The sequence below is a fragment of the Asterias rubens genome (assembly GCF_902459465.1).
Source record: "Asterias rubens chromosome 8 unlocalized genomic scaffold, eAstRub1.3 super_scaffold_89, whole genome shotgun sequence".
In the NCBI taxonomy this organism is placed as follows: Eukaryota; Metazoa; Echinodermata; class Asteroidea; order Forcipulatida; family Asteriidae; genus Asterias; species Asterias rubens.
Window position 1 is genome coordinate 630,833 of NW_022985693.1, and position 17,539 is coordinate 648,371.

The window sequence follows — 17,539 nt, forward strand, 5'->3', positions numbered from 1 at the left end:
ACACTTTTCATGTACTTAATTAACAATTTGGTTTTGCGTGACTCTGAAGTGACTGTCTGAAAGGGGTGTTAATTAACTTTGGTTTGATCCACTCTAGCGTCCAAATATGACTGCCCCAATTTTTCCTCCTTTCAAGCAGGGCCCAATTTCATAGAGCCGCTTTAGCACAAAAAGTAGCCAAGTACAGCAAAATAATGCTTACCAGAAAAAGGTTACGAGCCAAACTATCGGTCACAATACAATTTGTGACTGGTATACTGCTAATTTCTGCTAAGCAAACAATTGTTAAGCCTTGTTTTCGGCTTACGCAGCTCTATGAAATTTGGCCCTTGTCAAACTATTTCATCTTTATGGTTGATTTGTTGATTATTACAATGTCTTTCTGTTTGGATCTCCTTGCATCAATTTGACTAATCTCAATTGGCGACTCTAGTTTTTGTATTAGTCGCTTGAATAGAGCGCAGCAACGGAATGACTGGGGGCATGTCTACAAATCTGGTTCAAAGGTTCAATATGATCCAGATGTTTGTTTGGTATGTATACTTCTTCTCCAGTAATTCGGTAAATGTTAACGTCCCCAATTAAGACTAAAATTTTACTTTCTGCAAACAACAAGAACACTTGATTGAAACTCAAAGATAACTTCAACATATATTATATGATTTTTATTTCAAAATATACTTGTTATTTAAAGTTTCTATTTAACATGACGCTCATGTCAAGCACAACACATTTCAATAACAAAGCAAATGCAAATTATTTATTTCATTTACATTTATAGCTTGAGTTAACATAATACTAGATTATATAATTAATTCAAAGTTACGTTTTGTTTTCATACTTCAGTTTTACTCAAATAGGTCACTTGGTTTTTTTTTTTAAAGGAACAAAGTTTTTAAATGAAAAGCTCTGATATTACAATGAATTAGTACACTATTTGTGTTTGGTGTAAAAAGTAGTAGAAAAAAAAAGAGTAGAAAAAGCAATGTTCATGATCTCATATCAGGTCGGCTTCTATAGTAGTCCACACTGTAGGAACTAGTAACAAGAATGCACTCTGGTTTAATGACGGGCGTTAACATTGTTGAACCAGTAACTAGTGGGTACTGGTGCAATGTATTGTACTGACAGGTTTGTTCCATCAATGTTGAACCAGGAACCAGTAACAAGTTGGGTACTGGTGCAATGTAAGGTCTTGACTGCACGAAAAGATATTAACAAAATTAAACAATGTTGAACCAGGAACCAGTAACCAGTTGGGTACTGGTGCACGAAAAGATATTAACAAAATTCAACACTGTTGAACCAGGAACCAGTAACCAGTTGGGTACTGGTGCAATGTAAGGTATTGACAAGTTTGTATCAACACTGTTGAATCAGGAACCAGTAACAAGTTGGGTACCGGTGCAATGTAAGGTATTGACAAGTTGCTGTATTGTTGAACCAGAAACTAGTAACAAGTTGGGTACAAGTTCATGTCTGTGATACACTAGCTTGTCTTAGATGAGTAAGTTTATCTTTTAAAGTATACAGGAAATTGTCTTACAAGTCAATAAGTTTCCCTCACAGGTAACAGGCAAAAGATGCAGTACTTTGAGGTAATGTAGACAATTTTGCATAATGTTCGTCCCATCTATAAATGTTCCCCCATGTGAGGCACTAAATAACATGAAATTTCAAACTGATTGTGAAAAGAAAATCATTTTGAATGACCAAATAAAACCAGGTTTATAAAATTACTTAAGTGGAATGGCAGGAGCACAATTAAAACCTGGGCCCAATTTCATAGCGCTGCTTTCGGTAAGCAAATTTTCTTTCATGCTTGGCAAGAAAGTTAGGCGACCATTTTGCGCATTCACCGTTGATTTATATTGTTATGTCATTTATTTTTAATACAGTAAGCACCGGATGGTTAGCATGCCTTTTTATGTGCTTAGGTTATCGGCGCTATATGAAATTGAAATCGCACCGTAAGCACTAAATCAGCTGTTAAGCAGCTCTATGAAATCAGACCATGATGCGGAACAAGCTGGCATAGAGTATCCATAAGTAGATGCTGGTACCAGTCTATGTTGCTCATTGGAGCTTGACTTTATCATTGATGTGCCAGATGCCAAGGATGTATCTTAGACGAATCAAAATGATATCTTTACCCATCTGAATCCAACTTAGTACTGGAACCATCTTGGATCCTACAGCAAAATACATAATAAGAATAATAATAGTGGCTTCTTATATATAGCGCTCAGTGACGCGCAAGGTACTTCAACATTTAGTATTTTTTTTATTTCAAGGTGTGTGGGACTACGTTTTAAATTACGAGACCTACTCCTTTCACACAACAGTCAATCTCTCTCAAACAAACATTGGTCTAACGTCTTATGATTATGAATTGCACAAGTCAATTGTGATTCAGTAACTAGACGACAAAACTTATTTTAGTCATGATATCAGTAGTTAGCTTGGAGGGATTCAAACCTACAACCTTGTGATTGCAAGTCCTGCAGTAAACCACTGTACTACTGTTTACTTATGGAGATGCTACCCTCTTTTTGAGTGTATACATCCAGGAATGTTTAACAGGGGCAGCAACTAAATTCTTTGAGCAGTTGCGTGCATTGTCAAATATTTTAGCACCACTTTGGTCCCGCGTACAATGCTTTAACACATGAAAGAAACAAACTCTCGCGCTTACAGGTACCAATATTCATATATACGTGCGAGACTTACCCAGTGTTTAAATGCATGTTGTAAAAAAGCTGTTCAACACTGATACCAACACAACTAAAAGTGTAGAATCGCTTACCATCTATTTCTTGCCAGTTGATTGCTACTTCTGCTATAGGGATCTTCAAAGCCTGAGCTACATACAGCAACTCTACATCGAAGGCCCTGAAAAGTTATTGGAGATAGACAATGAGATTCATCAGATTGTGTGTTGGCCATATAGGTCATATTCCTGCCCTAACAGGTACCCATTTACCCCTTGTTTGAGAGAAGCAATTATAGTTATGTCTCTTGCTCAAGGAAACAAGTGTCACGACCGGGACTCGTAACACACTCTGCTGAACAGAAACACTAGAGTTTAAGTTTGGTGCTCTTATCCGCTCGGCCACGACACTCTATTATACACCTTCATTATAGGATTAAAATATATAAAATCTTACCATCTATTGACATGAAGATTGGTGAACAATCTCAATGCAGTTTCTCGAGTCATCAATTTGAAACCACACTGTGTATCTTTCACACCTCGTACACATAAGAACCATACAACAAAATGGAAGCCATACATTAGAATCGTTCTGAAGACTGAACGCTGGAAGACAAGAAGGAAAACATACTTTAGTGAATTCAACTGGCATGTCAAAGCTGAGTGGTTTAGAGTGCCGAGCTCGAACTCTGAGCCAAATTTCATAGTGTTGCTCTAGCACAAAAAGCTACTAAGCACAACAAAATTATGCTTACCAGACTAAGGTTACCAGCCAAACTACCATACTACATTTAGCATTTTGTGATTGGTATCCTGCTTATTTCTGCTTAGCAGGGAGTTGTTAAGCAATATTTTCTGCTTATGAACTTGGCCCCTGGTGTTTTAGGGGTCTGTACCTTTACTTATAACTCCTGTGTCTTCAATAAAGGATAATGGTGCACTAATCAGTCATCTAGAAATTATTCACAAATAGTTTGGAAAGTAATCCTTGAAATGTTGCTTTGATGTTTCCAGATGGAACATTAAAACTTTCAACTTCAGACAAATTAAGTCCTACTTTTTGAGTTCTGAATGGGTACTCACCTGTGCGACTGAATCGTCTTGCATATGAGCTCTAGATCCACAAACCACAGCCATGTTATCCTGAATAAACAAATAACATCACATTTTAATGCGACACCCCTTAGATATCTGCTTCAACAGTTGACTCCTTTTTTGTTCAAAGAGTTTTTCCCAAACCTCCCTTTATGTCTCAATCCCATCTGTATTCTTTTCAAAGTGAAAAACAATGAGGCAGTCAGGCCTCATACTTCACAGAGGCAACAAAGGTGATTGCATCTTTGCCCCCTGGTGTTTGCCTTGATGCCCTTGAAATGTTCCAGTAGAAATTTACAATTTCCTCTTAGTGTGCCCTTTACCAAGGAAAAAAATGCCTTGGTGTCCTTGCCCTTTCGAAAAACAAAGTACACAGGCCTGCAAACCCATCTGTATGCTCTCTTTTCAACAGTGATAAAAACAAAAAAACAATTGGAACATTAAAATACCTGTTTTGAGGAATAAACAAACAAAAAGCCATCTTCATCAGCAGTATCTGTATACGCTTAATTAATTACATTTTACATCCGTACCTTTTTAGGTTCAATTCCAAGTAGACTTTTCTCCAACTTTTGAAGGTCGGCAAATTTTGAGGCTCCATCTGCATCAGCAAAGAGACACTTGGATCCTCTCGCACTGAGCATGCCCAGTCGCACTGCACCACCCTTGCCTCGATTCTTGGCTAATGTTAAAACTCGTATCCGCTCTGTACTGTGCTTCATAGAGTACTCTAATGCAACCTGTATTCAGAACAAATGTGAAGAGAAATGTGGAGAGAGCGGATTTATATCTCATCCATTTCTATTTGAGAGTCATGTTACATATGTCTGGCAACTTGGACACATTATTTTCATTGCACTCAACTCTAATAATAAAAATAAACGTTTTTTATATCACACTTTGAATGGCTACTCAAAGCATTTCCAATATTATTACCCCTGGTCACTGGGCCGTTTAATCTATTCCTTGAACCATCTCAACTCCCTGGGGAGTATACAGCCTGTGCTACAACAATGTGTTACTAAGCTAAATCAATCACAGAAATGATCTCTGCCCTCAAAGGTACCCATTTACCCCTAGGTGGAGAGCATAGTCTTTCTGAAGTATCATGACTGGGACTTTGACGCACACTCTGCTGAACAGAAACACCAGAGCTTGAGTTTGGTGCTCTTATCCGCTTAGCCAGGACACCCTACTATAAGTAAACACAGTTCTACAAGAGATATTTCCAACCAGAATTCTACAACCCCAGACAAATGAGATGTGAAAATTATTCTTTGAGATGGCCCAAGTTTTCTTGCCTGTAATTTGCCTCATTTGGATTTGGCTTGTTATTATCATTCTTTGAATTCAAATGTTTGTTCTGTTTCTTACCTTGGTAGTGGCATCTTTACTTCCATCATCAACAACAATAATTTCATAGGTAAGCGACTTGTTCTGCTTCTGTAAATAATAAAAAAAGGTTGTTTTATCGTGCTGATTTTAATTTAAATATATAGTTTAATAGATGTTAAATTTGCATCGGGGGATAAAGAATATGCTTTTTGGTTTTTACCCATATACACCGATGTGTGTTAGCACTGTGTACTCAGTACTTACCAGAGTTCTGTGAAGAAAAATATATAGTTCTTACCTAAAATGGAAATGAATTGAATATTTCAATATCAAAGATACAAAGAAAACAGGTTCATTCTAAATATAAACACAAAAATATGACTTGTGTCCTCACTGCTTTACGTCCAGTTGTCATAAAATCCTACATAGATTAAATATCATTGACTTCAGTTTGTAACAGGTTGACACATCAAATAAAGTTCTAGATTTTATTTAGTTAATTGTTTTCGTTTTGCTGATAGGGCGAGATCAGACGCTTAATCATTGTGAATCAAAGTATAGCTAAACACATACCTGTCTGGATTCCAAAAACTCTATTGCTTCATCTAACATCACAGGTACTGTAAATAAACAACAATAACATCACAACAACTAGAAATCAAAGCTTGAAACCAGTATATAAGAGCATGGTCCTATGCCCTAAGAGTCGAGCTGAAAAACGTCAGTCATTTCACAGGAACAGTGATCATCTTTACACATCGGTCGTCAATGTCAAACACATCCAACCACCAAATAAACTCTACAAGGTGATTGTCTTGTTTAAAAAAGTGAATGTACTTGTATTAGCCTGTGGTAACAATAACATCAACTTTGGTGGTATGGTTTGAGTGATTACAAAACTTATCAAATATTTTGTTCGGAATTTGTTCACATTCACTTGTCTCTTTATTTCCATTGGGGCAAATGAAATAAGCAATAGTGATTTGCGAGGGCTTTAAATACTTTTGTCTTGGCTTTGACCGTTCAGAAATATTTATTTTATGATCACTGTATCTTTTAAGTGCAGCCTTCAAATGATTGAAGATGTACGCACTGCGAGTGTGCGCATGGGTTGGCTTTATTACACAACGGGAATATTGTGTCAGGTGCCATTAGAATTATGTACATGTGCGAGTAAAAAGCTGGAGATGAGATTACTTCAGCCGGGGGTCCCTTAGTCTCAGCAGGATCAACAGGGAAGTTGTTCCACCAGTCCTGCATTTCATATTGAAAATATGTATTTAGGTTCTGATAATGAACAATTCAGTCTTTTTCTTTTACAAACTTACACCTCAATTCCTCATTATAGGATGGCACAATAACAGACAGATCCAACGAGGCCTCATCTGCTAGACTTGGGAAAGGAAGTTTCTCTTTTGTTGACGGATCAGTGAAGTATTTCTCGCTTTCATATCGTTGCATATCTGGCTCTCTGATTGTTGTCACAAAAATGAATGTCACACCCTGTAGTTTATTATGGAACAATTGAAAGTAAATGCGATTACATCAGGCAATGTATGCTGTGTTTATTAATTGCAAGGGCAAACAAAATGAAGGCAAAGGCAGTTTTCTGCCCACTTGAAAGTGAGACTAATCAAACTAAAATTAAGAGTCAGTACTACTAGACTACTGTAGCCCCCAAGTCAAATGAAGTATACTACAACTAGCTGTACTAGTATATCAGTATCACTATCAGTATGAGTATCATACTGCTGTGGTGTATGTACTGAATGTTGAATGTGTTTTTTAAACACAGTGACCAACCACACCAGGGGTGGGTGTGCAACAGTTGGGTGGACCATAGAGCAAGGGTGGACGTGTGTAAACAATTGACTAAGTAAAGTATTGACTAGTAATAGTATAACTGAGTATTGTATTAACTTAATAATAATATTAAAATTAAAAACATTACAAACAATTATATTGAATGATGGATGGATGTGTCAAATTGGGCGGTCCAAAACCTTGTAAGAAACATACCATCCCCCTAAAATCAAGACTTGTCATTTGACAACAGATATAAGCAATGAATTACTTACCAAAACCACTAATAAGATGGCTCCTAAAACCAGGAACTGAAGTAAGATCAACAAATTTAGGTCCATTTTTCCTTCCACGTCCCGTTTTCTGTAAAAACAGAAATATCGACTGGTTGCACAGATCTTCGGTCCTTTTAGCATTTCAAATGTGTCATTGACGCCAAGGCACCAGACGTTGTTGCATCAGAAATCTATGCGCCCTCATGTGAGAAGGAATACCGGGTTGGTGGGTCGACCGTATCTTGAGTTAGAGACTATGTTACTGCGCTTTTGAACATGTGTATAGGGGCGTTGTCAACATTTTAGTCTCATCTCAAGACAATAATTCTACCTCCATGGTGTAATTATTTTTATCATTGCATCAGAAATATCTACCACTAAATGCATATATCGCCCTCAAGTGAGAATAAACTACGGATGGGTGGATGCAGCAGCCGTGGTCGTGTCTTGATATAAAGACTACACTGCACCGCTTTTGAACATGTTTATAGGTGCGTTACCAACATTTTAGTCTCTTCTCAAGACAGCACTTGGTTGTGGTTGCAGTATATCAGAAATCGACCACTAAATGTATATAGCGCCCTCATAGTAGAATGAACAACGGGTGCTGGGCGCAGCTGCTGTCACCGTGTTTTGAGTTGCAGACTACGCTGCAACTCTTTTAAACATGTGTCAAGGGGATTCATTCAACAGTTTAGTCTCGTCTCAAGACCCGTTTTGGCAGTGGTACAGTTCAAAACCCCTCACTTTGGTGTAAAAACAAAATGCGGCTGGGAATCAAAATGGCCAACACAAAAGAAGATGAAATACACTAAATGGTTTGAAATATTCAAAAGTAGACTTGGTATGAATTTTGTTTCCAAGAAGGTTTCGATAGTTTTAAATTATTGTTATCGTTGCATCAGAAATCGACCACTAAATGTATATAGCGCCCTCATACAAGAACGAACAATGCCGGTGGGTGCAGCCGTTGTCGCCGTGTTTTGAGTAGCAGACTACGATGCAACTTTTTTGAACACGTGCATAGGGGCTTCATCAACATTTTAGTCTTGTCTCAAGACAGCGATTGGTAGTGGTTGCAGTATATCAGATATCGACCACTAAGTGTATATAGCGCCCCCATAAGAGAATGAACAACGGGTGCTGGGCGCAGCTGCAGTCACCGTGTTTTGAGTTGCAGACTACGCTGCAACTCTTTTAAATAAGTGTATAGGGGCTTCATCAACAGTTTAGTCTCGTCTCAAGACACGTTTTGGCAGTGTTACAGTACAAAACCCCTCACTGCGATGTAAAAACAAAATGCGGCCGGGAATCAAAATGGACAACACAAAAGAAGATGAAATACACTAAATTAATGGTTTGAAATATTCAAAGGTACACTTGGTATTCTTTTTTTTTCAAGAATGTTTAGATAGTTTTAAATTATTTTTATCGTTGCATCAGAAATTGACCACTAAATGTATATAGCGCCCTCATAAAAGAACGAACAATGCCGGTGGGTGCAGCCGCTGTCGCCGTGTTTTGAGTAGCAGACTAATGCAACTCTTTTGAACATGTGTATAGGGGCTTCATCAACATTTTAGTCTTGTCTCAAGACAGCGATTGGTAGTGGTTGCAGTATATCAGAAATCGACCACTAAATGTATATAGCGCGCCCTCACAGGAGAATGAACAACGGGTGGGTGGGCGCAGCCGCTGTTGCCGTGTTTTGAGTAGCAGACTACGCTGCAACTCCTTTGAATATGTGTATAGGGGCTTCATCAACATTTTAGTCTCGTCTCAAGACACAAATTGAGAGTTACAACAGTACAAAACCCCTCACTTTGGTGTAAAAACAAAATGCGGCCGTAAATCAAGAGGGGCAACACAAAAGAAGTTGAAATACACTAAATGGTTTGAAATATTCAAAAGCAGACTTATTATGAGTTATGTGTCAAGAAGGTTTCGAAAGTTTTAAGTAGAAAAGTGTAGCCTATACAGCGAGTAATTATTTTTAACGTCGCATCATCGACCACTGGATAAACCTCAGCCGTATTATCATAGACCGAGGACACCACTCGAAATAGAAGAAGACCGCTAAATGTTTTCAGCGCCCCATGTATGGAAAGCATGTGGCTGTGGGTGTTGGTGTGGGTGTGGCTGGGGACAAGATGGGCGACACAAAAGAAGTTGAAATTCACTAATAAAAATGGTTGATTCAAAAATAGACTTGGTATGAGTTATGTTTTAAGAAGGTTTACGATCCTTTTAATTTGCGAAAAGGCATATTCTGTGTGTAATTATTAACGTCGCATCAGAAATCGACCACTAAATGTACATAGCGCTCTCATGTATAAAGGAGCAACGGGAGGGTGTGGCCGTGAACATGAAGGGTGACGCAACAGAAGTTTAAAATACACTAATAATAATGGTTTGATTCAAAAGTAGACTTGGTATGAATTATGTTTCAAGAGTTTTTGATCCTTTGCGAAAAGGTGTAATTGACGCCAGTGATCAGATGTATCTTCTGCAAATATCAGTGTGGAAACACACACCATGATCACACCAACTTTTTGTAGGTGATTCTCATGCACATAAAAAGAACCTCAACTATGGGAAATATTTGTTTGGCTGAAATAACAAATGTACCTACATGTACTTTATTATGTGTAGGTGTTTGGGCAAAATGCAGTTAATTTGTAATTACCCTAATTAGCATATTAATATTATTTGCATTTACGGAAAGTCCATAAAACAATGGCAAAATTTCACTTTACGGAGTCTGTAAATTTATGGACATTTTGTGTAGGTGTTTGGGCAAAATGCAGTTGATTTGTAATTACCCTTATTAGCATATTCATATTTGCATTTACGGAAAGTCTGTAAAATAAAATTGCAAACTGCAATCTTTCACTTTACGAAGTCCGTAAATTTATGGACATTTCTAATAGTGTATGTGATGGGAGTGACATGGTTATGACATAATTACTTTTACCCAAAAGGTGGTATTTTACCCTTAAAATGTCAGATTTAGGTGGTTTCTGCCCTGACCACATGTCCGATCGGGCTAAAGATTGCTGTGTATTCATTGCTCATGAGAACACAAGCACAGCAATTTTTATCAAAATTGGAAGACATGAGGTAAAAAAGTGCATTGGTCTGATCATGGAGGAACCTCCATGGTCTGACATCTTCTTCTTATTGTGTCCACACACTAGATGTTGTGTTTCAGCCAGAGCTGAACACAGTTCCTTGCAATGTCATTGTACTATGCAGTCCTCAGTTTTGCATTCTTGTTCCAGTTTGTGGCTCTGCCTTACAGAAGCAGGTCACGTCTTCAGTTCAGAGTCATAACACTTTTGAGAGATACTTTGCACCAGCCAGTTATATTCTGAGTATGTTTAGGCACTTCCATTCAACCCAACCCGAGTCAGCACCAGGTGAATGACCAATATTCCCATATTCCCAAGTGGAAGTTAGTTTGCAAATAAATTATAGTTTTTCTAGAATAGTTGTAATAGACGTAGACCAAGATGGTTCCAATACTAATACAACTCGAGGCACGAACATGTTTATTTTCAAGAACAAGCTGAGCTCTAGTAAAAGGAAGAGGAAACTCTTATTCACTTGTTTTGCTCATGTTCTGCTTCTCTATTTTTGGACAGCAGTCTACCTCCATGATTGTTTCAAGGATAGAAGACAAAGTTTTACATCATCCAAGACACTGAAGCTTTTTTTGTTTGTTTGGCAAAACAGACTTTATGTGTAAAGTAACTAACCTTATTATATTAATTTAAAAGATTTTTTTCAGTTCTCTCAGAGTGTCGACAATAAATTGTTATCCCTAGGATAAAAAAAACAACCAACCCCAGGCACAGGTAGGGACTCGAACACACGCGGGTCTCCCCCGGGCCGAGGTGGTATGAACGACTGACCAGGGCAGGGAACCATCGGAATTCGACCACTAAATGTTTATACAGCGCCCTCATTGTGAGAAGGATTTGCGGTTGTGGGAAGATCGGGGGAGCCTTGATATGTTTTCAAGAGGTTTGCATTTTACTAAAAAATAAAACCAGCTAATGTCTCAATTTCTTTCGTTTTATAAAGCCTGGGAAACCAAGGATTTTACTTGCTTATCTTTGTAAATGTTCTCTCAGAATTCAATAATCGTTAGGATATTGATCAAAATTCACAAGTTGAAGTTGGGAAAAAACGACTTTTGATTGGATACAAGGAGTGACGTAAGCTTTTGGCTCCTCCCCCTTAGTTCATGTATAACCACTAGTCACACTGTACATACAATAAACGTGCGTGTTGTGTATCTCACGGTAGTACACGTGACATAGGCCGAACGTTGTTGTCTGATGTGTGCCGCGCATACATTATCGTTTTGTGCAGGTTTTGATGCTAATAAACCTGCCACACTGTTTATTCGTAGCTAGCTGCCCCCAGTGGATGCGAACAGTTTGACGATAAATTATCACATTTTTGACTCGAAACTTGCACAGATACGAATGAAACCTGGGAGAGGAGACTGGACATTTTCAGAATTGTTAGTCACAACAGAAGGAGTGAGAACCTGTATGTTATGCTGTGGAAATTGTGACTGAAAAGTGAGATTGGTGAAGTGTCGTCTGCGCCAGTGTTTGTGTTGACTGTACGGTAGCAAGCTGTTGAATGGCAACACCACCCTACCGTGTATCGAGGCGATGAGACCGCCGAGTGTTTGACTGAAAGAGACGGCCGGGATGCGGTTACAGTTGCACCGCCGGAGAGACTGGATAGCAGCGCCAGTTTCTAGCGACGGTAAGGACAAACATAAAACAATGACTCTGAATAATTTAGCGAGAAATCGTCGAAGAATGTGGAGAATGTCTTCCAGTGTAGCCATAGTTTGCCATTTAACGCTGTTTTTGGCGTTGTTTGGTTTTGCATCCGGACAAACATCTGATTTAGTTTTTACAATAAATGAAGAGCAGCCACCGGGAGTTCTTGTGGGAGAAATACCAACTGAGTCTGGCTTTACGTACACATTCAGTGACCCTCCTGTGGAGTTTGAACTTAATAGAAACAATGGAGAAATAAGAACTTCTCAAATAATAGATCGAGAACAACTCCGAAAGGATGTATTTGATCTTTTGGTGCTAGCTACTTCAAATTCAAGAACTAACCCCATCGAGGTGCGAATTATTGTCGCTGATTTGAATGATAACTCACCAGCTTTTCCTGAACCAACTGATCGTATATCATTCTCTGAGAATAGACGCATTGGAACTCAAGTAATTCTTGAATCTGCTACTGATCCAGACAAAGCATCCAATGGAAATATTGTGCAGTATTCCATTTCCGATGGAAATTCAGAAAATGCTTTTCGCTTAGTGGTTATTCCAGGACCCGACGGCTTGCCCATTTACATTCATCTCGAGACAACATTTTCACTAGATTACGAGAGTCAAGATTTTTATCAGCTCACAATAAGTGCGAGAGATGACGGCTCACCATCAAGATCAGGAGTTCTCCATTTGAACATTTCTGTCCTCGATATGAATGATAATCCACCTATCTTTGATCAAAGTGAGTTCATCATTAGCATCAATGAGAGTACACCAGCTGGAACTAGACTGCTTGATGTTCATGCCACTGATGGGGACTCTGGTATCAATGGTGTTGTTGAATATTTCATTGATGAAGACACTTCCAAATTTGATGTTGAGCCGGATTCAGGGACAATCATTCTTCAGGAGAAGTTGGACTACGTCAGCAGTGATCCGTACCAGGTGACTGTAAAAGCTCGCGATAAGGGTTCACCAACATTGTATGGACGGGCCTTTCTCTCTGTGTTTGTCATTGATGAAAATGATCACGATCCACAGATCTCTTTTGGGTTTTACTCGGATACTGGAAACTTTGCAACAGTTACAGAAGGAGCAGCAATGGGCTCAATTGTTGCTTTGGTTACAGTTACTGATGGCGATCAAGGTGAAAATGGGGAAGTAAGTCTGCAGATATTGAATGGAAATGAACTTCAACATTTCATCTTGGAAACTCTGACCCTACTTGTTCCTGGTTTTAGCCAAGCAAATATCTTCAAATTACTTGTAGCCAGTGATGTTGATCGTGAGAATGTTGAACAGTACAATCTTACCCTTGTAGCACACGATAATGGTTCTCCACGAAGGCAGACGACGGAAAGCCTTATAATTCATGTCGTTGATACAAATGACCATCCCCCAGAATTCCAAGCAACCGATTATCATGCTGTCTTGAGTGAGGGTGAACCTATTGGCAGCTTTGTTGAAAGCTTGACGGCTACCGATGCTGACTCCGGCCTCAATGCAGTCATCGTTTACTCTATCTCAGCTGGAAATGATTTGCAATGGTTTGAGATTGACTCTGAAACAGGACTAGTCACAACTAAGGCACAACTAGATCGTGAAGTTGCTTCAGTAATTGAACTGAACATCACTGCTATCGACCAAGGAGTTCAGCCTATGTCTTCAAGCACCACACTAACTGTAACAATACTTGATGAAAATGATGAAGCACCAGTTTTTACCAATCCTCCGTACACTACATCTGTTCCTGAGAATATAATTGGAAGATTTGAGGTGATTTCTGTGTTGGCAGTTGATGGTGACCAAGGAACTAATGGACTTGTTCGCTATGCATTTACAGCAGATGTTGAACACCAATACCCCGGAATATTTTCAATTGACGCAGTCTCTGGCACCATTTTCACAGAAACAGCATTAAACCATGAAGACGTATCTGAATATGACCTGATTGTTCGAGCCTTTGATGCTGGAGAGACACCAAAAGAATCACTTGCAAATGTTCACGTTGACGTCGGAGATGAAAACGACAATGTTCCAGTTTTTTACCCCCAAACTTATTTGGTGACTATTCAAGAAAATGAGCCAGAAAATACCTTTGTTGAGCGTGTAACTGCATCAGACTCTGACAGCGGTAACTATGGGACTTTAACTTATTCCATTATTAGCGGAAATGCAGCTGGGAAGTTTCAAATAGATGGCAGTACTGGTGAAGTAACAACAACTTCAGGTTTGGACAGGGAAGAAGAATCTTCTTACACTCTTGTCATCTCAGCAGTTGATGGTGGTGGTCAAGCCGCAGAACTTAACAGTGAAGTCTACATCTCTGTTGGTGATATTCAGGACAACCCTCCCACCTTTGATGAATCTCGATATGAGTTTGAAATACTCGAAAGTGCTGTTTCAAATGCATTGGTTGGTCAAGTCACAGCATCTTCCCAGGACTTAAATGCTCAGATAACATACACCATTTTTTCAGGTGACCCAAATGGCCAGTTTGAAATAAATGACATTAATGGCGAAATTCGTACAAGCAGAGATCTTGACCGGGAAACTACACCATCTTTTGAGTTGACAATTTACGCTAGTGGGAAAAACTTGTTTGGACGAACCACTGTAGATGTTGAAATACTTGATGTCAATGATAACTCCCCTCAATTCCTCAGATCAATGGACTCAACCGATGTGGTAGAAAACTGGGAAGTTGGTCGACATTTCTATCATGCAGAAGCCACTGATGCAGACAGCTTTCCAAATGGGATTGTCGTTTACGATATCTTCACCAATCCGGACGACACATTTGGAATTAATCGTACGACTGGATGGTTGTTTTTAACAAGAGACTTACAAGGCTCAACTCAAGACAACTACTTTGTCCAGATTCGTGCATCAGATCTAGGCACCCCAAGAATGACTGCATTACTTGATCTCATCATCACAGTACGAGATGTTAACAATCATTCTCCAGAGTTTGCAGCCCAGCGCTTCCAGACGTCTATCAGTGAAACAACAGAAGTAAACTTTAGATTTGTTGATTTGGAAGCCACGGACCGTGATCAAGGAACAAATGGTTTGATAACTTACAGTATCACTACTGGGAACAATGGAGACGCTTTTGGTATTTTTCCTGATGGCCAAGTTTATGTGAAGAACTTTTTGGATCGTGAAAGTATCAGTGACTATATTTTGAATGTGGAGGCAAGAGATGGTGGTATTCCTTCACGCACAGCATCTACCGAGTTACTTGTGGAAATTCTGGATGAAAATGACAATCGTCCATTCTTTGATAATTCAAGCTACATCTTTAATCTTCAGGAAGGTTCCGCCATTGATACCATCGTTGGAACCATCTTTGCCACTGACAGGGACTTAGGAGATAATGCTGAACTTGCATATTCTTTTGTGGAGAACCAGACACAGTTTTCATTAAACCCAATAACAGGCATCATCAAAAACTTGGTTGTTTTCGACCGTGAGGTTCTGCAAGCTGAAACTGGTCAATCTTACTTCACCTTTGATGCAGTGGTGAGGGATAAGGGTGTTGTGCCGTTCCAAGATCGTTCCTCCATTACTATAGTCATCAGCGACATCAATGACAATGCTCCAGTATTTTCCCGTTCATCCTACCAAGCCACAATTTCTGAGTTAGCTGAGAATGGAACCCATGTATTGCGTGTAACAGCGAGTGATTCGGACGATGGTGACAACTCTTACATTGTGTACAGCATCATGGAAGGGAATGAGGAGAAGAAATTCCACATTGGTAGAACCAGCGGACAGATCACCCTTATTGGCCTACTGGACAGAGAAACAACTTCAGAGTACATGTTAACCATCAAAGCTCAAGATGCTGGTACTATCCCTATGAGTAAGATGATAGGAGTCACGATTGAAGTCTTGGATGAGAACGACCACATGCCAATATTCACTCAATCCCAGTTGGAATTGGAAGTCACTGAGTGTCTTGCTATTGGAGAGCCCATCACGATGGTATCAGCCACAGATGTTGATATTGGAGAAAATGGACTGATTTCTTACAGCATCACAGATGGAGATATACAGAACGCCTTTCGTGTTAATCCTGATACTGGGGACATTACTCTGTCTAAACTTCTTGATCATGAGACGAAATCCAGCTACACTCTCAACGTCACAGCAAGAGACTCTGGTTTCCCACCACAGACGTCTGTAACTTCCATTATTGTTCATGTACGGGATTGCAACGATAACTCACCTGTCTTTCCTCAACATTCGGTTGTTAAATGGATTGATGAAGAAATCATATTGAACACTCTTGTAGCAATTGTTACAGCATCAGACCCTGACTCTGGTATCAATGGAGACATAAGATACTCAATAGAGAGTCAGGAACCAGACGGAGAACATTTTGTTATCAATCGTGAAAATGGCCGTATCGTCACAAATGCCCGCATTGACTATGAGTATCTGAAGGCACACAGTGGTGTCTTTAAAGTCATTGTGAAAGCCACAGACCAGGCATTACCCCGTGAGAGTCGTCGTTCTGCTACATCAGAAGTTGTAATCTTCGTAAGAGACATTAACGATAATTCCCCCGTCTTCCAGACCCACAATGCAGTAGTGTTGTCGCGGGATGCAACAGTAGGAAGCCAAGTTACCACGGTTACTGCCAATGATCCTGATGATGGTGACAACGGAGATATAACTTACACTTTGATCAATCGTAGCGTGCCTTTTGAAATTAATTCTGAAACTGGAGAAGTTGAACTGACCCGAAACATTGAAGCCTCGGCACTTTCTTACACCCTGCTTGTGAATGCTGAGGATGGTGGACAGATTCCTGGAAGAACATCTTCAGAAATCACTATTTTAATAGTTGATGATACAAACAATGGACCAACATTTGCCGTGACTTCCTATACCAGTAGTATTTCAGAAAACACTGCAATTGGTACGGAAGTTGTAACCATTACTGCTGGTTACCTTGATAACACTAATGCAGACATAGAATATTACATAACTTCAGTCATTGGCGGTGATGTACCGAGAGAAGGGGACTTTCAGATGATGACAACTACCGGAGTCATCTCTAATGGCGTTGTGTTAGATCGTGAACTACTCAATGCTGATTCTCTATACCAGGTGACGGTCTATGCTGTTGATCGAAGCTCTACAACACCAAGAACTGCAAGTACTCAGGTTAGTCCAAATATTTTGCTTTTAAATCTGCTTTTAAAACCGATCTGTTTTTCCTGGTTAAGCCTGGTTCATACTTTATGCAAATGCAATACAAATGTTGCCTTCAACATGAATAACTCACAACATTTGAGCTGTCCTCGTCTTTTGCGAAACATTCGCTGCCAAAACAGCCCTATGATGTCAATATTCGCTTCGCATTTGCAGGAAGTATGAACCTGGCTTTATTCTTATTTGACACCCCTTGGGACGGATCCTGTGGTGAAAGTCAATTTACAATTACCATTGTTTCATCATCAAAGAAAACCCTCTCTGTGCCTAATCCACAAGAA

The 17,539-nt window shown here is 39.4% G+C and overlaps 2 protein-coding genes across 2 annotated transcripts; one reads left to right on the forward strand and one right to left on the reverse strand.

Moving 5' to 3' along the window:
* Positions 1-213: 213 nt before the first annotated feature.
* On the reverse strand, positions 214-7,338 carry LOC117305560 (dolichyl-phosphate beta-glucosyltransferase-like). Its single transcript, XM_033790443.1, has 9 exons — positions 7,222-7,338; positions 6,472-6,646; positions 5,717-5,763; positions 5,183-5,251; positions 4,342-4,548; positions 3,797-3,856; positions 3,168-3,319; positions 2,807-2,892; positions 214-2,192 (listed from the first exon to the last, which is right to left on the reverse strand). Exons 1-9 carry the CDS (start codon positions 7,285-7,287, stop codon positions 2,077-2,079), a joined length of 978 nt encoding a protein of 325 aa, XP_033646334.1. The 5' UTR covers positions 7,288-7,338; the 3' UTR covers positions 214-2,076.
* A 4,295-nt stretch (positions 7,339-11,633) lies between these two features.
* On the forward strand, positions 11,634-17,423 carry LOC117305587 (protocadherin Fat 4-like). Its single transcript, XM_033790466.1, has 2 exons — positions 11,634-17,210; positions 17,415-17,423. Exons 1-2 carry the CDS (start codon positions 11,949-11,951, stop codon positions 17,421-17,423), a joined length of 5,271 nt encoding a protein of 1,756 aa, XP_033646357.1. The 5' UTR covers positions 11,634-11,948.
* The last annotated feature ends 116 nt before the right edge of the window (positions 17,424-17,539 follow it).